Source organism: Elephantulus edwardii, unplaced genomic scaffold (assembly GCF_000299155.1).
Source record: "Elephantulus edwardii isolate Elephantulus edwardi_28Jun2011 unplaced genomic scaffold, EleEdw1.0 scaffold00091, whole genome shotgun sequence".
Classification (NCBI taxonomy): domain Eukaryota; kingdom Metazoa; phylum Chordata; class Mammalia; order Macroscelidea; family Macroscelididae; genus Elephantulus; species Elephantulus edwardii.
Window position 1 is genome coordinate 8,424,662 of NW_006399841.1, and position 23,346 is coordinate 8,448,007.

The window sequence follows — 23,346 nt, forward strand, 5'->3', positions numbered from 1 at the left end:
TTGTTGCTTCACCTTGAGATATTCTGAGAATGCTTTGTGCTTTTCTAACACCATGTCTTGTTCAAGTCAATATATTTCCTTGTATTCAACATAAAGAAAAATGTTCTCACAAGTAGACTAACAAACAGTATTTTGACAAATTGAGAAAAGCTGGAAGTTGTCAATGATTTAACTTTATGTAGAGCTCCACAGGTTGGAAGAGCAGCTGGAAGGACAGCTATGAGTTGGCTCTGATTTGACGGCAATTGAGAGTGAAGCAATATCAGGTATAAAGGCAAAAATAATCAAGGCCTGGCTGTCAATGTGATGCTGAAAGTAGAGCATATTTCTTTCTTCCGTTTTCTCATAGGTCTTCATTTCCCCCGTGTGCAAGTTAAGATCTGGGTTTCTTCTCTAAAGATATAATTCTCGAGGCATTCATCTTTGTTCGTTGAACAATGCAAACAAGTATCTATCCATAACTATGCATATCAGGTGAGTTAAGTACAATATATAGGTGTACCTACAGTCAAATTTTTATAGTATTTTAAATTTATGACTTGAAATGTGAGGTAGACATCCACAGGAGAGAGGAAAACTCACTGTACACCAAATTGTCCTCACCGCCTCTACTGTGGTATCACTTTGCGGGACATCTGCGACTACAAGTCTAGGGTTTCTGAGAGTCTCATTCCTTTTTCTTTTCTTCTTCTACTACTTAGGTTTGGAATGAACAGGGATGAATACCTAGAGAATTATGTCTTTAGAGAAGAAACCCAGATCTTAAATTGCACACAGGGGGAAATGAAAGTCTATGAAAACGCATAAGTCAGGAACTCGCTCTGACTTCAACTTCACATTGCAGGCAGGCCTTGATCAAGTTTGCCTTCACGAGCCTCATGAGTCCGGCACAGCTGATGTTAAGCACATCATCTTTCCCCACTTTATTTCATCTTTCTGCTAATGACACCGAGATTCCTTCCAGTATTAAAGTTTCAGTCTTTCTGGTTTCTCTCTCTTTGCCATCAAATGTAATATCTCAATAGTCATTAAGTGCTGCCTGAATTCAGGGCAAGTATCGCGTGTCAGTGAAGTCTCAGCTAACATGTGCACAAGGCCGGGCTCTTCACGATGTCACGCTGTTCACCATCATGTGATTTTTCCTTATAGGTAACAGACAAGGGTTAGTGTCTTAGTCGCTACGTAGCGGACAGTAAAGAGTCCATCCTGTTCACCAGCATGCCCATAATCCTTGATGGGCAGCTCTATGCAGTTAAAGAACTTGACACACTTTTTAAAAAAATAGTGTTTAATTGAAGTTTTGGTGAAAGTGTACACAGCGAGTCAGGTTCCCGTTTGACAACGTCCGTACAAATCATTAGTTACACTTTTCCTGTGTTCACACATTCTCTTTAATTGTGTCCGTGTCCTCTATGTCTAATTCCCCTGCATTCTAATCTTCTCATCTTTGTTGTGAGTAACCCTGTCAGCTTCTTGTGCACGTGGGATTCTTTGCTAGATGTCACTGAGTCAACTCCAACTGTTAGCGACCCTATGAACATCAGAGATGAACTTCATCCTATACTGGACAGCCCTCACCTTCTCTGATACACTGAAGCCCATTGTCACAGTCACGTACCGATCCACCTTGTTGGACATCTTCCTCTCTTTCTCTGACCCTTCTTCACCTTTAACAGCAAGACATCCTTTTCCAAGGACTGGGCCCTCCTGAAAAAATGCCCAAAGGATTTCCAATTTTGCCTGGAAGGAGCACCCGGGAAGCACTTCCTCCAAGACAGACGAGTTTGTTCTTTGGGCAACACATGAGATTAGTCCATCATCTTCTTCACCACCACAATCCAAAAGTGTCCATTCTTCTGTTATTATTACAGATCTACAGAACTCAGTGCTTTGATACGCATACTTCCTAGGTATTGTTTTCTGCAATGGAGCCTTCGTGTTGTTCAAATAAGATTAAAAGGTGATCAAATGAAAACCATGGGCAAGTCCAAGATAGAAGCCTTGGAAGATAAAAGCAACCAGTTACCCAAGACTGATTCTGTCTGCTGAAGGGTAACCAAAGCAAAGGATTAAGAATTGGAAAGCTTCAACCAAAGATTTCAAAACTCACAGAACTTCAGAAATCCCAGGTGATGTAGTTTATTAATATTCTTTTTCAAAATAAAAATTTGGAGCTATGTGACTTGTTCTAGATAAAAGGCACAGATTTATTGATGCTTAAAGAATTAAGAAACAACCACTTGAGTTACTACCTTTACTCTTGTCCACAATCTTTCTCTTATTATTCAGCATGTAAAAGTATTATTGTTGTAGAAGTGAACCTAAGTACACTGTAAAGATTATTCAAAGTTAAACTCCAGAACTGTTCTAAGGGTAATACTTTGGTCTTAGACCCAACAGACCATTTCCCAAGCCTAACTCTTCACTGCCTCTTTACATCTTGTCTCTGTCTCTCTCTCTCTCTGAAAGCTAAATACAGTGAAAGTGAGCAAGAGTGAATGAGAGTGAGCGAAAAAGAGAGGGAGAGGTAGAGTGAAAGATTTATGCTCAATACATGGAGAAGACGTGGCAGACAATATGCTATGAAGCTGGAGTCATGGGGAAAAATAAAAGTACAATGGTGAGAAATATTTGAATTCCTGCTTAACGATGTAAAAGATATAATTTTTTTAAACTATTCATTATAAGAGCAGCAAGATACTTTATGAAGTAGAATTCAAAAAGTGGGGTTTACTTACCCATTCTGTATGGCAGCCGTGGGGTCATAGGTCAGTGCCATGCCAGCCTGTGTACAGTGGGGGGGAGAGAAGAAAACACATTTTAAAACTTTACTGTGCTGTCATAAATATTCAATATACACAGATAGTTATCTTTACACAGTATCATTTAAGTTCATTTTCTCCTGCATATTTCCCAACTCTCACTATCAATAAACTAGTATTTTGACTGGTTATGTGCCAGGCCCATCAAAGAGTTGGGTAGTTTATATTGTATAGACCCAAACCAAGGAACAATACAGTTTGAGTAATTCCCATTCCTACTTCACAACTGTCAACAGTTGCTTGGATCTTGCTTGGATGCACAGTTAACACCTTCTGTACCTGCAATCAGGAAATAGGGAGATGCACTGCACTGGGAAAATCTGCAGTTTGGGACCTTTCCAAATTACTGAGGAGTAACGATATCAACATAAGGATTAAGGTGCACCTGATTTTAGCCCATAGTCTTTCCAATTACTTGTTATGCATCTGAGAGGCAGACAGTGAATATGGATGACAGAAAAAGATTTAATGCCTTTGAGTTGTGGTGTTGGAGAAGAGCACTGAACATCCCATGGATGGCCAAGAGAGGGTGCAGCTGGAGTGCTCTGGAAGCAAGGATGAGGCTTAGCCTCACATACTTTGGTATGTTGCTAAGAGGTGTTTTTCCATGGAGAGGGACATGATGCTAGGAAGTGTGGAGTGTCAGCAAAGGAAAGGAAGACTCTTTACCAGGTGGACTGACATGGTGACTGCTACAACGGGCTCTGTGTGTCAGAAGTGTGAGGATGGTGCAGGATAGAACAGGGTTCAGATTTTTTGTTCATAGGGTCGCTATGAGTCAAACTTGACTCTAAGGCACCTAACACAGAAATGACAGCTTGACAAAGTGGGAGAAAGATGGGCAGTGTCCTCCACGAGATTTACTGTTTCTGAAAATGCACTGGTCAGCTAGCAGTTGGTTTCAACTCCATGACTTATAATAGGAACACTTCATAAACACTCTGCTGTTTAATATGTCACCCATATAGAATCTGCACTCTAGTCAAAAGCATCTTTCATACAGTTCATGGCATTAAAAAGTAAGAATAGGTGAGCTCTGGTGGCCAAGTGGCAAGAAGCTGCACTGCAATCTCAGAGGTGAGCAGTTTGAAGCCACCAAGTGTTCTGCTGGAGAAGGAGGGATAATTTCCTCCTGTACCTGTCAATCTGATTTGACAGTGTGTACACACACACACACACACACACACACACACACATACACACTTTTATAAAAAAGTAAGAATAAAAGCAAATGCCACTTAAAATATATTTGAGCATTTAGAAGAAAATGTTAAGAAATATTTATTTTAAAATCAGTGGTATGTTTCAGGTATCTAATGAGCCACAGAGGGCCTGTCCGATAAATTGCAGGTGTCCGTCCTACCATACAATGTGTTGGCTTCTTAATCTTGAACCTGACTTCCATTGTGACTAGCTATACTCAAGATTAAATCACATGCATTAATTTCCTTATGTATAAACAACAAATATTTTAAGGATTATCACGAAAATAAAAATAATGTGTATCTACATATGAATGGAAATTAGTATAAAACACATCATTTTTAAAGGAGTTGGCAAATAAAATTAAGACAACTGTCAGCAATGAACAGAACAGTCTTGAGAACATCTATTTAACTTAACAGTATAAACTCTCTAAATATAAGGATTTCAATTCTACTAAAAAGGAAAAAAAAACCCCAACAACCCTGAAAATATGGTAAGATTGGAGACTTAGGAAATGAGAGGAAGGGGGGAAAAGATGAAGGGAGGTTTTGCTTTTTCTCTTTGGAAAGCTACTGGTAGCAGCGTCAAAAACACATGAAGATGTGAAGTCTAAATTTTGCCCTGAGAGGAAGCTTTTGCCACATAAATAATAGGATCTTGGCCCTCGTAGAGATTGTCTGGAATGAAGCCGTCCGGGACTTAGCTAAGACTCCAGGATCCTGGCTACAGGAGAGGGCAGTTATCAAAGTCACTTATTTGGGGAGGAGTTTCCTTTTCAAGAACAATGGGCTTCTCCCCTCTAACTTGTCCACTGATGCCACACCAGAAGTTAGATCATGACGGATTCAGGATGGAAGCCGTATCTCCAGTGTCTTCACTACCACAAGCTGTCTAAATTCTGACAGACTCACAGAAAACTCCTCACAATCTCCTCTCCCTGCCTTTCCTTTCCAACAGGGTTCAGAGGCCAGCCTTGACTTGTACATTGTGAATCTCACATCGTCATGAGGCCGCTTCTTTGGTCATGCCTCTTCACAAAAGATGGCATCTTCACAAAAGGAAGAATTTTATCCCTTCAAATTGGACTTGAATTCTTCACGAATTTTAGTTAACAAATCATGTGTAACTAAGAAATCCAGCAAATTCTAGTTCTTTGTTGAACACATATTTAATAATCATAAAATCTTAAATTTTCTTTTACTTCCTCTTTTCTCCCACCTCCTTTGACAAATATGTAATGAACAATTAGCTGTAGAATGGAAAGAATGTATGTTTTGGAGTGAAACAGGCCTGAGTTAGAATATTAGCCCAATTATTTCAAGAAAAGTGTTACCTTGGATAACTTATTTAACCTAGTTAAACTTTAAAATGATTTAACCAATTTCAGCCTCAGTTTCCTCAACTATATAACAAAACTTACTGAAAGATTTGTTGTGAGATTTTAATGAAATGAGCCTAAATAAATTAAATAATTGAAACTGAAATTCTTTTTACTTAAATGAGATTGAATCTATTTTCATGAGGCACTCTTGTGACTTTATGGTAAGGAATTACTCTGTCAACCAAAAGGTTGGCAGTTCAAGCCCACTAGCTGCTCTCTGCTAGTACTATGAACCAGTCAATGTCAGTATAAATAAAGTCAAAAAGTCTTAGCCTTACTGGGAGACCAGAAAATAGAACTGAGATGAAATGAAGTTGTTACAGAGGAGTCAAGGCTAAAATGGAATGACAACAGTCCAAAATAAGAGGTGCATAACAAAGTGCACTGGGCTTGGGGGAGGGAGGAAATTATGTAACAGTGAAGGGTTTTTGGATTTTTTTTTGGCTTTTTTTTAAGCGAAGAGGGAGCAGTGGGGAGAAAAAAGTGCTACAATGTATGAATGAAAATTTAACTTTCCTGTAAACTTTCATTAAAATCACAATAAAGATTTTTTTTTGCAACTATGCTTATAAGAGATAATGACCTATAGCTTTTTTTTTTATTTTGGTGGTATCCTTTCCTGGCTTTGGTATCAAGGATATGTTTGTTTTATAGAATGAATCTGGAAGAAACTGGAACCCTTATTCACCGTTTGTGGGAGTGTAAAATGGTACAACCTCTATGGAAGGCTGTATGGCGCTTTCTCAAAAATTTGCAAATAGAAATATCATTTGACCCAGCAATTCCACTACTGTGACTGTACCCCAAAGAAACCATAACCACCACCCAAGCAGATATAAGCACACCCATGTGTATCTCGGCTTTTCAAAGAGTTGGAAACAACCTAAGTGCCCATCAACAAACAAATGGATAGAGAAGCTGTGGTATATTCACACAGTGAAATATTATGCTGCATTGAAAAACAAGGAACTCATGAAATATTACTCAAAATGGGTGACCCTGGAAGACATTATGCTTAGTGAAATAGCTCAGTCACAAAAGGACAAATATTGCATAGTGTAACTGCTGTAAAACAGGACTGACATCGAGGTGGGGGGGGGAGACTGAGAAAGATGGGATAAATAATGTATACTGCATTGAAACAGATGAGGGAGAGAACTGTTTAAAAGGGATATATGATTAGGTATTATTGTCATGACAAGAGTCCAGAATGAAGGCTGCATAATGGAGTGGACTTGAGGGGAGGGATTACATAACAATGAAAGAATTTTTCTTTTACTTTTCAAAGAGAAGAATGAGCTGGGGATGGAGGTTGGGCAATGAGAAAAGTGCAACAATGAATGAATGGAAGTCCAAAGTCTCTGTAAACTTTCATTAAAATTAATAGAAATTAATGGGTAGGAGGTCAAGAATAAAGAATGACAGACAATTCAGTGATTTCAGAAGTTAGTAAGAATTCTGAGCTTGGAACGAATGAATGGTCAACCTAATCAAGAATTGCGTGTACCATATGTAATTTCAGATATGTGGAAACTCAAGACATACCAAGGCATCTATTAAAAAAATACCACTAATTAGAAATCTATAACATGACCTGTAGCAGGGTTTTTAACCAAGAAGAGAACTTTTTACTTATATCCCCTTAAGGAGAGAACTAATCCTAGGAAACAATGTCCTCAGAGTAAAACTGAGGAGAGGATGTTTGTGTGCTTGCCATGTGGAGGCAGAGAGAATAAGCTCCTGGTTTCATAGCAGACAAGGGTTAGGTGTGATCAGCTCTAACTGGCTCTAACCTGGTCAGGGGACTATCGGGTATTTGTCTCCCCCAGGAGAGGCTGAGGAGGGATGAGAAAAGGGTCAGAAGAAACAGTAGACAGGGCCATTCATAAGGTCTATAAAAGAAGGGCTATGGTCCAAAATACTGAGATGAAATAGGAAAATACTGGCTTACTGCCTGTGAAAGATGCCAACCTCCATACAACACTTAATTTTCACAATTTCCGAAATTCAGAAATGACTTTCATTCCAAATTATCTTCGATAAGTAGCCATCATTTGACTGATGAATTTTTTTAATGTATTTGGGGAAGTTTTTCCCCTCAAATGTCCTTTCTTTAACTTTCTGTGGCCTTTCTAATTTCTCTCCTGACTCCTCCGAGAACACTTTGACATACCTTGTTCCAAGAAGCCTCGAGATGCCATAGTCCAGCCAATGTTTGTGCTCCCCTGCCTATACATGCTTACCAGGGAGTGCTATTAATTTTATAATGTCACATATTACTCATATTTCTATGAATTTCAATTTCTTAATTTATTTTTAAAGACTAAAATAATTTTATATATTTAATATGGAAACATACCTCAAGTCAAAGAGATCAACACTATAATCCAAAATAAGCCTCTCACCAACTATATGTTTATATGACATTTACATGGTAAAAACCATACTATATGATTATTTTGAGCACTTAGGAAGTGTGTCTGTCAGTAAAATCACAGTATGAGGCAACACATCTTTGTCTCAAACTCAAATATGTACCCTTGATTCCACTTCTCTCTGGTCAGTGATTTCTCTTAAAGCTATTACCATTCCTTCCTTGAATTTTCCCTAATATCCTTTCATAATAAATAATCTCTCTCCCTTCATTCATAACTTCCTTCCAATGTATTCCTTTTTTACGTATTGTTGTTGTTGTTTACTGGAGAGTCAGAACTGACCCATAGCTGACCCTCCAGCAGGTTTTCAGAGGCAGTTAATCACATGGCAGGAGATTGTCCATCCTTCGCCTATGGAGCAGCTGGTGGCCTCGAACCACATGCCTTCGGAATCGCAGCACAGCCTCTTGCCACTAGGCCACCAGAGCTGTTGGGGTTGTAAAAACTGGTCTTGAGAAAAGCATATGTAACCTCATGATGGTCTTTCTTCTCTCTGGCACCCTTCATGATTAAGTCCCGATGTAACTATTATCTTCAACAACCTCATTGTGCAGCCCTGGGCCTTCATCCTTGTCCATATTTAGGCACCTCAGAACCTGAGCACAACCTCTGAGCTGCAGCATTTGAAGTTCTTTTGCTGAAAGTATAAATTAAAAAAAAGACATATATGCCCTAACCCCTAAAAAAGTTTTTTAAAAAAGATGGATTGATGGAAGGACTTTATAACGGTGGGCGTGGGTATACCAGAGATGAAGAAGATGGCACAGGATAGGGTTGCTACGAAGCATGGTCAATTCAATGCCACTTAACAACGACGACAACAACAACAACAAAATACATCCCCACCCCAAACTCTCAGTCCTTCTACTCTGCTTCCAACTTTGGTTTTCTAGTCACCAATTACTGTTAATGCATCTTGTTGGTGGGAAAATTTCAGTTCTCTTTCCCGGCCTCAGGATAAACATCATGACCTCATAAAGCTCCTATACAAAGCAGTCCTGTCGTTCAGGTCACATCAGTCACGTTCTTGTGAAGTCGAGGAGGGAAGAAGGCATTATTACTTTGCTCTGCCACATGATTCTTCAAACTAGATGCTTGGTTGTGTCCACCGTGGTATCTACTCTTCCAAATTTTGTATTTAGAACATAACAGGGATTAAAAAAACTTGTTTAGTTGAATGAGTTGATAAATTGGTGTCTTAAGAAAAATTCAGAATTTGGACTTTAAGTTTTCACTTGAAATAGAATTTGTGTTTTAATTTTTTCTTATTAGTAACATATTTTTGTGGGAGAAAAAAAACCCCAGCAAAACATAGACAAACTACTAAAGAAAATTTTTGAGCCATTGATCAGTCAGTCAAGACGGAGGAGACAAGCTTATTCGAGAGCGGGTTTTGAGAAGCTCTGGGTGCATGGGAGGAGACTGTCTTCCCCTCATTTGCAGCCGGTAGATTTGAACTATAAGCAAGTGGGTTGGCAGCACAATTCCTTACTGCTAAGTCACCAGAGCTCTCTAGTTTGGGAATCAAAAGAGGCTTTGCGTTGGGAGTGTCTATTGTCAGAGACGTCTCCAAAGTGCTAAAGAGAAATGATAGCAGTTTTAAGATTAAAATGCAATTGATTCCAACCATGATCTTCTCAATCAGTTGCTCTGTAGCTGAAAGTTGAACTAAGGATAAATAACGAATCAGGATGACAGAAGAACTAATTCCTTGTGGTGTTGGAGAAGTGTTCCCTATCCTACGGGCTGCCAAAAGGACTAATAAATATGTTTTCGAAAAAGTGCAGCCAGGGGGCTTCTTGGAGGCAAGGATGGTGAAATTTTGCCTCACATACTTTGGGCATGTTTTGAGAAGGGCCAGTTCTCAGAAAAGGATACCACGCTTGGAAAGTTGGAGTGTCAGTGAAGGAGGGGAAGACTCTCAGGAGACGGATTGAAAGAATGTATCTGAATTGTGTAAATAAACGAGTATAAATTTAAAAAAAGACATATACGCCCTAACCCCTAAAAAAGTTTTTTTTTTTAAAAAAAAAGATGGATTGATGGAAGGACTTTATAACGGTGGGCGTGGGTATACCAGAGATGAAGAAGATGGCACAGGATAGGGTTGCTACGAATCATGGTCAATTCAATGCCACTTAACAACAACAACAACAACAACAACAAAATACATCCCCACCCCAAACTCCCAGTCCTTCTACTCTGCTTCCAACTTTGGATTTCTAGTCACCAATTACTATTAATGCATGCCTGATCAATTTCAGACCACGAGAAATGGTTATAGTCTTGAATTTATTATTTTTTGGCTTTAGTGGTCAGTGTTGTATTTTAATAATAATTGCATTAACAATATTCCTTGTTAACAATAAAATGATATTGCATTACTCAGAGCTTTGTACTTCATGATGTATATTGAAATGTTCTTTTTTTTCCTATTAATTGACACCAAACCTCCTCACATATTGTATGGATACGAGGTGTCTCTAATCCACTAAGAGAATTGGATAGTTCATGAATAATGTAAACATTCCCTTTAAGGTAAGATCATGCAAATAAAGTATTTGATATAAGATAATGAGAACACTAATATGGAGATTGCCAAACTGTCTGGACATAATCTGAGATATAGAATAAAAGAATAAGAGAGACCTTACTACCATCAAGAAAGAAGAGAGGCCAAATACACTGTCTTTGGATCACTTAATGTATTAGAAAAGAACTGTAACATGGGGGAGATGATTCCAGGTTGTGAGACAATGAGGTGGTACAAGAAGAGATGGTCACAGCATTATTGGGAGCGCAAAGGGCAGAAACAGAGGCAGAAATAGCGTGGGACGGTCCAGAAGGCAAAAGCTGTGTTGCTGATGGAGTGTCTTCAGACCCTGTCAGGGAATCAGGCTGACTAAACTACTGGGCTTGAGCTGAAGGCCTTTCACCTGTGCTTGCTGGCAGAGTGAGGATGCCAGTGGACACATGGCTGGTAAAACACAAAGCTTATACTGCTCGGTCCAGCAGGACAGAGGCTAAGATTGTGTGTTTGAAGGCCTGAGAAAGGAACTCATCTTGACAGTTAGCCATCTCTGCGTCCCTTGCTCACATAGGACAGAAGCAAGGCCCTAAAACTCAGGATCAAAGAGAATCTGTCTGTTGGCACAACTGAGAAAAGGCCATCCTGTCTGCTGGACTCACTTCTTCCTTCAGCTGAGTTATAACCTGACTTCTCTAATAAACCTTATGCTCTTGAGGACTGCCTGTGCGTTTGCGTGGCCAATGTAACAAAATAGGAAACCAAACAGAAAAACAGTGAGTACCAAGGGAGCGGAGGTTAGAAAAGGTTTAGAGTTTGGAGAGTGGGGACATATCTAATTTCACATGAACTGTGCTGCTTCCCCCTTGTGAAGACTCTTCCCCCTTGTGAAGTCAGGGAAGGTCAACACCAGCCTCCGTGCTAATGCAGTGTTTCACAATGAAGAGATAGCCATTTGATAAATCATCATAGGAGTAATTCAGTGTGTTAATTTGACGTTTGTTTTGTTTTCTACTTAAGAAAAGTTTGTACTTCTTTTTACTGAGTCAAATATTTAATAGCTTTATGAAATGTTGATTTTAAATCAACTGTCACTTTAGAGTTTTTAAGGTAAGGAGAATAGAATAATGATTTGTTCAAATTCCTTAAGAAAATTTGACATTTAGTTCAATACATTAAAAACTCTATTATCTTTAAATAGGGAACTCTGGTGGCCTAGTGGTAAGAATCTGCGCTGCAATCACAAAGGCACAGGGTTTGAATCCTCCAGCAGCTTCACGGGGAAGGATGGGTAATCTCCTCCCATGTGATTAACTGTCTCTGAAAATCCGCTGGAGGGCTGATTCCAGCTCTATGGTACACAAAGACAGCATGCCTTTAAATATACAACAATTTGAAACATTATCAAGCACATCGCTGATGGTGATAAAATTATTATTCACAAAAGGTATGCTAGAAGATTTAAGATTTAGTAATTATTAACACTCAAAGCTCAAGCTGCTTCTGTTATACATTCTTTTTTACTGTCTGTGCCACTCAAGGGTAGAAAAATCTCTACTGGCCAAATGCAAAAGTGATCTTCTCAAGAGTCTTGGCCTTTGTTCATTTCTGGTTTGCAAATGTACATACACCAAGTTCTTTTAAGTCACCCACACTGAAAGACAAACAAACCAAACACACTTAGTAGCTTCTTGTTGCTGTGTTCCGTTGAGTCAACTCCAAACCATAGTGATCCTATGTACAACAGCTCTGAGCCCTGCTCTATCTTGAGCCAATTGATCAACTCTGACACATCTACCTCCATTACTCGTCACTGAGTCAATTCATCTCATCCACAGTCTTCTTCTCTTGTGCTGTCCCTCCACCCTTTCAAGCTTCATGTCCTCCTTCAAGGACTGGTCCGCCTTTGCGACATGCTCAAAGTATGCAAGACAGAGCTTTCAAAATCCTTGCTTTCAAGGAGCAGTGTGCTTTCACCCTCTCCTAAACAGACCTGTTTGTTCTTCTAGCGGTCAAAGATATACTCAATACTCTTCTCCATCACCACAACTCAAAGCCACTGATTCTTCTAGCATCCTGAGTCATAGCTCAGCTCTCAGAAGTACAAGTAATTGTGAAGACAATGGCTGGATTAGGTTCACTTTAGTCTCTGGACTCAAACTGTTGCTCTTCAGGACTATGAAGAGGTTGCTGGTAGCAGACTTTCCCAGTGCAATTTTCTTTTGACTTCCTGGCTCCTGGTAATAACGGCGTTGATTGTGGAGTTAAGCAAGCTGAAGCTGTTAATAATCTCAATCTCTTTACCATTTTTTGATGATACAGTCAATTGGCCCAGTGGTGGGAATCATGCTTTTCTCGATGTTGAGCTTCAATCTATATTGAAGGCTGCAGTCTTTGACCTTCTGTAGCAATTGCCTCAGGTACTTCTTGGTTTCAGCAAGCAAGCTTATGCTCTTTATAAAACGCAGGTTGTTGATGAGACTTCCTCCAATCCTGATGCCACACTCCTCCTCATAGAGCCCAGCCTCCTGGATGATCTGCTCTGATATGGATTGGAAAGGTACAGAGATAGGATGTGTCCGTGGTGTACACCTTTCCTGATTTTAAACTATGCAATGTTTCCTTGCATTGTTCTGATGACTGCCTCCTCGTCCAAGTATACATTTTGCATAAACACAATCAAGTGTTCTCATATTCCCACTCTTCTCAGAATTAGGCAGGGCTGCTTGTGATAAGATAAATGTGAACCAGTGTTCTGTAGCTGCTGTTCTTGTTACCTTTCTCTTGTTATTTGAGCTTTGGTTTTCTTTCAGCATTGTATAGATCTGTAGCCAGTAATGAAGCCCTGGGTAGGGAGTTGTGTTGCCAACCCAAAGTTTAAGGTTCCAGTCCATTGGCTGCCCATGGGAGAAAGAGGAACAAAACACCTCCCATGAGATTTACAGCCTCTTTAAACTCTGGAGCTTTGAGTCTGTTCCAACACGGTGGCTATGAGTGAGAGGGAGACTGTATACATTTGGATAGCTTGCTATGTCAGGGATTTTATTACTGCAACACTAGGACCTCTCTAAAGTACTCAAGAGCAACGGTGTCCCTCTGGAGACTAAGGTCTGCCTGATACAGGCCATGGTTTTTGCAATCACTTGTTATGCATCAGAGAGTTGGACAATGACTAGGGAGGACAGAAGGAGAATTGACGCCTTTGAGCTGTGGTGCTTGAGAAGAGTATTGAATGTACCATGGACTGCCAAGAAAACAAACAGATTCATCCTAGAGAGGGTTAAAGCAGGCTGCTCCTTGGAGGCAAGGATTCTGGGGCTTTGTCTGACATACTTTGGACATGTTGTAAGGAGAGACAGGTCTTTGGAGAGGGACATCATGCTTGGGAGGGTGGAGGGACAGCACAGGAGGGGAAGACCCTCTATGAGGTGGATTGATTCAGTGACTGGGGTAATCGGGATGGGTATGTCAGAGGCAATGCGATTGGCACAGGATAGAGCACGGTTTAGGGCTGTTGTACATAGGGTCGCTATGAGTTGCAAACAACTCGACGGCACATAACAACAACAACAACAACAAGAATATATTCCAAATTTACTCTCCTACTCTACAGTCTTCCTCTGCATTTCTCCAAATCAGAGACTATCTTTGCAATTGTAGATTCCCGAGGGTGTATACAACCATGACCACTCATTCCAGGCCTGTGTCTCTCAGCAGTGGGCACTCACTCACTGAACACTGTTCATAGCTACTCTTCAATAGCGCCCTTCAAAAAAAGGATTTCCAACAGAATTGTCTGATGAAAGAATCCTTAATTAGTTATGACTTTTTTTTCTGCATTAAATCATCATACATTTATGATAATAAACAATCAAACAGAGAGCAGAAGGGAATTGAGGGTATTTTCTTTGCTGTCAAAGTGATTCCTTCATCTTTCTGCATCCTCAGAGTTCCACATAAAATATTAGTTGTGGAAGAAGCAGGGGCTTTATAATAGAATTAATGATGACAGTGATAAAGATACAGTGGAAACAGATAATTAGTACAACACATCCATGTATTGTGTGTCCAGCTTCCTTTAAATAACACGAGCAACAAATCGAGAAAATAATCTCCTAAAGAAAGTGTTTGCCCATCTGGGCTGTGGATCTAGGATATATCGACTATATTATGGAGTGCAGTTCTCTGCCGATCCAAACACTGAAAAGACATCTCGGTCTCAATCATAAACTCATTTAGTCAGAAAGAACAATTAACCCTCATGCCTTGAGGCTCAACAAGGAGGAAGCTAGGTGTGTAGAATTAGGTCTATCAACTTGTCTCGAGTTTGGCCATGAGTTTCTTAATAGCCTGGGAAATCCCATTTCCCCTCCCGACCTTCACAGGCCTTCGTTCTCTTACTGCCACTGAGAAGGATTTTTATTAATAGTAGCACTAAGTGGGCAAGAGGTAGAAAACTTTACAGCATAAAGTCAGCTTCCATCCATCACTGAGAACAAGTTGATTCTGGGTCTGAAAATAGACAACATATGATTGGGTGATAGGTTATAACAAATCACTAAGCTGAAAATTGGCTGTGCTAAAACTGATAACCTCAGTAACTATTGAGGGAGCTTTCAGCTTGCTAATAGTAGATATGGTGACCTACTCATTTGAGGAGATTTAAAGCACACTAGGTCAGGATAGTGTATCATTTACGCTTTTTCATACTAACAATCTATTTAAAGCCCTAACTCCATAGTGTTGGACTCTCTCAGGGGGTGCCGTTCCCTTTCAGGTTGTGTGAATGGCGCTCCTGGGAGTTGTACAGCTCATGTCCTTCACTGTGCCTTGATGAAGTGACCTTGATATTGAGCCAACAAAACAGTATTTCAGTAAAGTGTCCTCAAGAAATACTACTGACGTTGTTGATTGTTGTCAAGTTGAGTGCAACTTATAATGACTCTATGAACAAAAGACCAAAGGTCTTTCCATAACTGTCGCCATTTCTCCAAGTTCATAGAGTTTCCAGAGGTATGTGGTTTAGGAAGTGGATGCCATTCCAGCTTCCAAACCTGTTTTACAACTGGGAGAAATACCCAACACTATCCACAGTGGGAAGTCATTCTGGTATTTGATACCCAATGGCACAAAGTTCAGCATCACAGCAAACCCATGTTATCTCAGTACAGCAAATTGGCAAAGAGTGATGTACAAAGTAGAAGACTCTTCCTCCAAAATATAGCAACACTAGTCTCACTTAGCAGTGGTTAAGTGTCGTCAGGTCAAATATGACTCATGGCAACACTGTGAATAAAGGACCTGAACTCTGTTTTATAATTAACATCATTTCTTTCTCAAGAAATAAATTTGCTCCTTAATTAGGAATAGACTAGTAACTTCAGGAGTCTGTGGGTGATACAAATGGTCAAGGTACTCAGCTGGTAACCAAAAGGTTGAAAATTCAAATTTACCCAGAGAAGTTTCTGCAAAAGGCCTGGAAATTTGCTTCCTAAAAACCAACCACTGAAAACTCCATTAAAACACAGTTCTACCCTGATGCACATGGTTTGCTGTCTGTCGCTTCAACAATATCTGGTTATTGGTTAAGGAATTTCAAACCTCAATAACCCCAACATTTCTCATCTCCTTGATTTTTGTCACCAACATATGTGCAAACTATTCCTGAGAACCTGAGTATTGAATTTCAAAAATATTAAATTCTTTAGTTCATTTTCATACGCAGACTGTCAAATCAATACTGTTAAATGTTTTCATAGTAAAGAACAATATCATCAGTACATCAAATGGAGAAAAAAAAAGCCCTATATTTGTTATTTTTTCATTGCTTTTAAATTGACTCTAGCAGAGAACGGCAAATAACGTAAAAAGAAGAAAAGAAATTTTATCTTTAAAATAAGATCTTAACACTTTCATTAGACATCTGGGTACTTAGCCGGGTAATTTCTTGTTTGGCAGCTTTATCTCTAACTTGTGATTACAGCCCAAATATTAGGGAAAATAGTTCTCAAACCAAGTGTTATTAGTGGTATTATTACTGACTCAACAGTTCAGGGCTGAGGAAGGTTTTATGAGAGCGAAATCGAGTTTAAAGCTACGGCGCTCTGATCCATTTATAACTTTCACATTTAAAGACAAAAAGCACAGCATAAAAAAAAATTGGTGAAACGGCATCATCTTCTTAGATTTGAAACTTATAATTTACTAGTATTCAGAATTTCTCAAGGAAACCCAAACAGTCCTGAAACCAAAACCAAATTCTTTGCTGTCCCATCAGAACCTGCTTATAGCTGATCCTCCACCGGATTTCAGGCCACTGTGAGTCGCTCAGGAGGAAACTGCCCATCTTTTTCCTCACTGGTGGACCAAAGAGGAGTCAGACCAAAACTTAACATAATTAACCTAATTTCAGAAACAATTTCAACATTGGTGTGACTCTCAGCATTGCAGCAGGAAGGCATCCCTTCTTTCATTTGATTCCATTGTCTTTAAAATATCATTGAACAAAGTGATAAAATAACTTGGTGTATGTGTGTATATGTGTGTGCTGGTGGATGAATGAACGAACGTCTTCCTTTGTATGTAAATCTACTTTTACTGAGCCAGGAAGTTTCTCAGGTCTCAAAATTTGGTCATCTTGGAAATTGGTATGCCAGTTCGATTTTTTTTTTAAATCTGTTTCTCGAAGTATTTGGAGATACAGATTTCAAAGAAATTTGGTGGCTTCTATTGTGGTCACTGTAACTATATCTCTTAGGAGCACAGAAAGAAGCAATGAGAGTTCCTCTCATCACATTCCTGATATCCTTTTAACTGGTTTGAAAGAGTCTTTTGCCAAGATTCATCATTTGAGATAGAAATAACATTTTGGGCATTTTACCTGAAGCAAGGACTCAAACATGGTATTAGATGTGTGTTATTGTAGGATTTACAGTGATAATAAAGGGAAGCTATCTCTGAAGTGGGATAAAAATAGTTTATCATTATATAGAGCAGTCAATCATGATGAAACTGTTGGAGAAGGGTACTGGAGAAGTCCAGCATATTAATCAGCATCCTGAACTTTCTGAATGTGGAGTTTTGAGAGTTTCTGGTCCTGAGGGTGGGCTTCCACTGGTAAAATATGGGAATGGGGCTATTTACAAAAGGAATAAACTCCGTTTGTCATAACTTTAGAAACAAGCTCAGATCTTCTGTTTTGTGGAAGCTCGATATTAATCCTATCATTGGCTCAAGCTTCTTGAAGACAGTGGTTCTCAAAGGGAAAGGGATAAGAATATCTGAGCATTCACAAGGTCCAAGATCCATAACATTCAACCTTCTCTACAAATTTATGTGAAGTCAAATTGTATTCACATGATTTCTCAGACTGAACTTTGTACTCCCAAAATACATGGGCATTACAATTTAGAGTGGAAGTTTTGTGATGATCTCGAATTACCTGACAAGCCAAGAAGTCCTAAGTGGATGAAGGGTAGGATGCAACACTCCTAGTTCCACCACAGTCCTGATCCTACATAAGAGGCGTTTCCCTGGGAGCTGGCCTGTAAGACTTCTTATCTTATAAGAGAAAAGTTAGCAGAGAGGGGAACCTCAGCATCAACCAGTAAGAAGACCAAGTAGAGCATGTCCTTTGGACCCAAGCCCCTGCACTGGGAAACTCCATGTGGAGGAGGACCATGACATACAAAGATCTCCAGGGACTGCCAGACCTACAGATGCTGGGAAAACAAGGCTCTTCCTCCGGAGGCAACACAAAGAGGTCCCAGAGTGTCCTAAACTAAAAGGGAGTAAACTTTCTGTTTGTTAAAGTCATGCAAGTGTGTCAATTGTCATTACAGCAGCACTAGATTACCAAGGGAGCTGCCTAACTTCAAATAACAGACAGCAATTATGTGGTGAAATGCACAGGTTAGTGATTTGCAAAATATGTGGAGGAAGGACACTCTTGTCAATATAGTACATACTGGTTCTGTTAACAGGTGAGGGGTTTGTTGCTGTTTGTTTTAATAACTTAATAAAGAATGATTTTGAGTATGTAAAGAGCTTCAGAGAGCAAAGAGTGAAAACGGCTATGTAGAAAATGGAATGATAAGAACAGGAGAGCATCTTCTGAAGAGTTTAAGAGTCTCCTTTATTTTTTTTTTTTGTAAGTTTTCATTAAAATATCAATAAAAAGAAAAAAAATTTGGAAGAAAGCTAATTTTACCTAAACTCATAAACAAGGTGAAGACAGACTTAACAGACATATCCACAGACCCTCACAAGATTAAATACTTGGGAATAAATTTAACCAGAAATACAAAGGACCTTTTCCAAGAAAATTACAAAACATTACGACAAGAAAGAAAAAGAGATCTTGAAAAGTGGAAGAATATCCCTTGCTCATGGATAGGAAGACTCAATGTTGTGAAAATGGCAATACTACCAAAAGCAATTTACACATTTAATGCAATCCCAATACAAATACCAACCCCATTCTTCAACGAGATGGAAAAGGCAATCTCCAATTTCATATGGAAAAGAGTCTCCTTTAAGAATAGTGAGTATGGCACTGGGTTGAATGGGATGCACATCTGTTGTTCAAACAGTCGCTAGGCGTTAGCTGTATTACACTAGATGGCACTTAACAACAACCACAAGAGCTTCAACACCTTAATAATTTATGATGAAGAGAATTCTGGTTATCACTTTCAAGATTACTCAAGTATGTTCAAATCTTCTTTTACAATAACCTGTATTATTTACTTCCTCATAAATATGTCTACCAGTATACATTTACATTCAAAATCCTGGCTAATGTGCTTATGTTTTAATGTTTCCAGAATTAGTTTATTAAAAGGCTCCGCATTTCACTAAAAGTGTGTTAAGAAAGTTATCAAAATGTCATCTGTAAGAAAAAAAAGTTTAAGTAATTAAAATTATATTTAGCCTAGTAATTGTTATTATCATGATGGTTCTAAAATACTTGTAAATCTTTTGTTTTATATTTTGAGCATTTCACCACAAATTCTTTGCACCTAACAATTTTTTAACTTAACTGTTGGGAGAATAAAGGTCTGGCCATTGTGGGTGCAACATCTTCTAATCTCAGACAGCCAAATCAAAGTTATCCTTTTTCACCCTAACTAAAACAAGAAGATAATGATTAAAAGGTGGACTATTGCTTTATATAGCAAATCAAAGAAAGAAAAACACCACCAAAGAGGATCTTAGGTGATACATTTAAGATACCAAATGACTTTTAGCATGAAGATAAATGAGGAACAAAAACAACCATCAGATAGGGACAATAAGGAAATCTGTTTCAACCTTGATACTTCATGAAGAAAGGTTGGCCAAAACCCAACCAAAGCAACACCCTCTCTCCCATAACTCTTCCCTTAAATTAGATCCACTATTCTAACTTTGACGAATATTTCAATTCATGCAATTAATGCTGTCAAAGACCTATGTAGAGTGACCTCACATAGATGGTGCCCTGAGGTGACAGTCATTGGGCACGGTCAAGATGACTTGACTCATAGTGACCAAATGCACCAGACAAAATGTTGTCAGCTTATTGGAGGTCCCAGTGACATTACAGGACACAAAAAATCATCACGCAAGATGTCATAGATTTCTATGATGAGAACCAATCTCGAGTGTGGGCCACATTGTAAGGAAAGCACAAAAACATACAAGGGAAAAATGTGACAGAGAATAAATGGAACAGTTAGAATTTACAGCTCCATAAAAAGGAAGTATTTCTACATAGGATTATTTTGTATCATCTCATGCCTCATCAGCTATGCTAATATACTTCATATTATTTTATCTAATATTATTCAATTAATGTTGTTGTTGTTGTTATGTGCCGTCAAGTCGTTTGCGATTCATAGCGACCCTATGCACAACAGCCCTAAACTCTGCTCTGTCCTGTGCCAATCACACTGTCTCTGACAGACACTCTCATCCCGATTACCCCAGTTACTGAATCAATCCACCTCATAGAGGGCATTCCCCTCCTGCACTTTCCCTACACCCTACCAAGCATCATGTCCCTCTCAAAGGACTGGTCCCTCCTTACAACAAGTCCAAAGTATGTTAGAGCCTCAGAATCCTTGCCTGCAGGGAGCTGCCCAGTTTAACCCTTTCCCGGATGAATGTTTGTTTTCCTAGCAGTCCAAGGTACTCTCAATACTCTTCTCCAGCACCACAGCTCAAAGGCATCAATTCTCCTTCTATCTTCCTTAGTCACTGTCCAACTCTGATGCATAACAAGTGATAGCAAAGACCACGGCCTGCATCAGACACACCTTAGTCTCCAGAGAGATACCATTGCTCCTCAGTAATTTAGAGAGGTCCCTAACAGCAGACTTTCCCTTCGCAATATGTCTTCTAATTTCCTGGCTACTGGTGCACAAGCTAAATGAGAAGAGATATATACAATGATGATTACACAAAATTATACAGTCTTTCTCATGTGTTGGCTGATAAGACTATACGCAGAGTGTTCCAATGAACATATTCACCTATAAGACAAGATACATGTTATGTGTATTTCTCGTGAGGACGGTGCAGGAGAGGGTACTATTCAAATCTGTTGTTTACGTGGTTGCTAGGAGTTGTAGTTGACTTGATGGCATCTACACAGCATGAAGTGAGTGCTCCTTTCCTGTTCTATTTCTTTCCTCTGTGTCTATACATTTGGGATACATTTGTATTGACTGCAGATAAATTATGATGAGGACTTGCTTTTCACAGCCTAACAGGAAAATTGATGGCTCCTAAAAAGCAAGCACTGAGGCAACAGAATGCCCTAAAACACAGGATGTTCCCCATGATAGGCCGTTTGAGGGGCACCGCTGGGTGGCAGGGGGGCACGGTGGCACGTCTAACTCAGGTTTTCTTCATGTTTATTGACTCCGTTTTGAAGAAATGTGGGCGTAGGTGAGTTTTCCAGTTGCAACTGGCATCTGCTGTATGAACATGACATTGCAGGATCTTAGGGAGACAGGAAGGTTAAGTCGTTAGTGCTAAACTGCATAATTGAGCCTCTGATTACGCCTGTGATGCAGCGGGCATCTGAGTGTCTTTGTAGATGCAGGCTGTTTGGACTCGGCTGGAGGTGCTATTAGTCTTCTGCTGTCTTTGGGGTGCAATGGGGATGCTCAGCAATGCACTAACCGGCGTGGTAAAAATGCAGGGGTGGGTCATCCTCCTCCGAACATAATTATCTTCGTAAAGTTAGGAATATTGAAATTCTTTTTTAATTAGCCCCAGATACTTAGTGACAATTTCCAATTTCATGTCTTAAGGCCATGAGTGATAGATTACACAGTTTGTGAACTTTTCAGAGACGTGCCTGCAAGCACTTGAAGCGGACTGCAGTCTTGGAAACAGAAAAACAGCTAACAGTTTGGCTGAGGAAGAAAAAATGCCAGCCTTCTTTATGTCCTCACAACTGCTCTCTTAGTGTTGAAAATACAAAACACTGCATTAAGTAGGATGCCTCTTAAATGATAAATGGATGTAGAAGAGAATTTGGCTAGAAATATGAAATACTCCTCTGCTAAAAATGATGGCCTTGGTACACACAGCCTTTAATCAAGTCATTCAAACAACTTCATTCCATTTCACAAGGAATGGGAAGGGCGGAGGTCCCATGGATAATCCCAGGTATTGGTTTTCTTACAATATAAAAGCAACCAAGGGAAATCCATCCCCATGAGGCCCTGGATCCACAAGCTTGCTTGTCTACTCGTCTTATGTTAGAAGAATAAATGGACAAGCATTCCCTCCACTCTGACGTGGAAAGTAAAGCATCTTGTGGCTCAACTCCCGCCTCCCTCATTTTATATATGTTGTTTTTATGTACCAGTAAGTTGTAAACTATTAGATATAAAAAAAGAACGCAAGCGTGCAAGGGAGAGAAACAAAGCAATTGGTCCTAAGAAACAAACAGGCCTTTATTATGTGATCTGAGAGGGACACCAAGTGACCCGGCCATGTGGCATGCAGACAGGATCGAAATGGCGTGTGGGCAGTTTGGGGGGGTTTCCTTTTTTTAGTGGTCCTGGGGAGGACTAAGATGGTACTTCTCAGAATTTGGCGTGTTCATTTAGAAGATAGATTTTAGTTATTTTTAACCAAGCTCAGACTCTTATCAGGATCCATTTTCTGGTCTGGTCTCTAATATGACCGGCTTAGGGGTTACACGTTTCTCAGGAAGTGGTCAAGCTTGGGGGAGGGAGCAACTGCCATATTCTTCCTTCAGTAACCAATCATAGCTGACCCTTCAGTGATTGTTCAGAGAGAGTGGACTGCAGAGAGGAAAGTGGCCATCTTCCTTCTGTGGAACAGCTGGTGGATTCAAGCCGTGTGCGTTTAGGTCGCCGGTGCAACTCCTAACTCTCTGTACCTGTCTATCTAAACATGCACACACACGCATACTCTGTTGACTGCTGTCTAGTCAACTTACAAGTAGGTTTTCAGAAGCTATAAACTGCAGGGGAGGAGAGTGTCCACCCTTGATTCTTGAAGCTGTGGGTAGTTTTGAAATGCTTGCCTTTCAGTTGGCAGTGCTACTCCTTACCACAACGCTACCAGAGCTCTGAGTATGCATATATGCATATGTGTACACATAAACATATACTGATAGAAATCTATGTGCATATAGAAGCATGAATTTCCACATATGTATGTGTTGTTATTATTGTGTTGTAGAGTCGTAGACAAGACAACCTATAGCGACCCTATGAACGAAAGTCTTGAACGTAAAACTTTCATCTTTTCTCCAAGTTCATAGAGTTTCTGGAGGCAAGCTTTTTTTTTGGAAGTAGATGCCACTCTTGCTTCCAAGCCTGTTTTATTCTTTTAAATAGGAGGCCAAATCCAATCAGCTCACACCCTGTTGCAAGCAGCAGCCACACCCTAGTCTCAACCTCAAACCAGAAAACACACCTTAGCTGACTCCAGCCTTCCACTCATCTT

General features: G+C 39.6%; 1 protein-coding gene across 8 annotated transcripts in view; it reads right to left on the minus strand.

Annotated features, from left to right (window-relative positions):
- Positions 1-23,346, minus strand: part of RBMS3 (RNA binding motif, single stranded interacting protein 3) — an 844,595-nt gene that overhangs the window by 131,590 nt on the left and 689,659 nt on the right. For all 8 annotated transcript variants that reach the window (XM_006890636.1, XM_006890630.1, XM_006890633.1 and 5 more), the window contains exon 8: positions 2,739-2,785. In XM_006890636.1, coding sequence (XP_006890698.1) covers positions 2,739-2,785 — 47 coding nt within the window. The remainder of the gene's footprint in view (positions 1-2,738; positions 2,786-23,346) is intronic.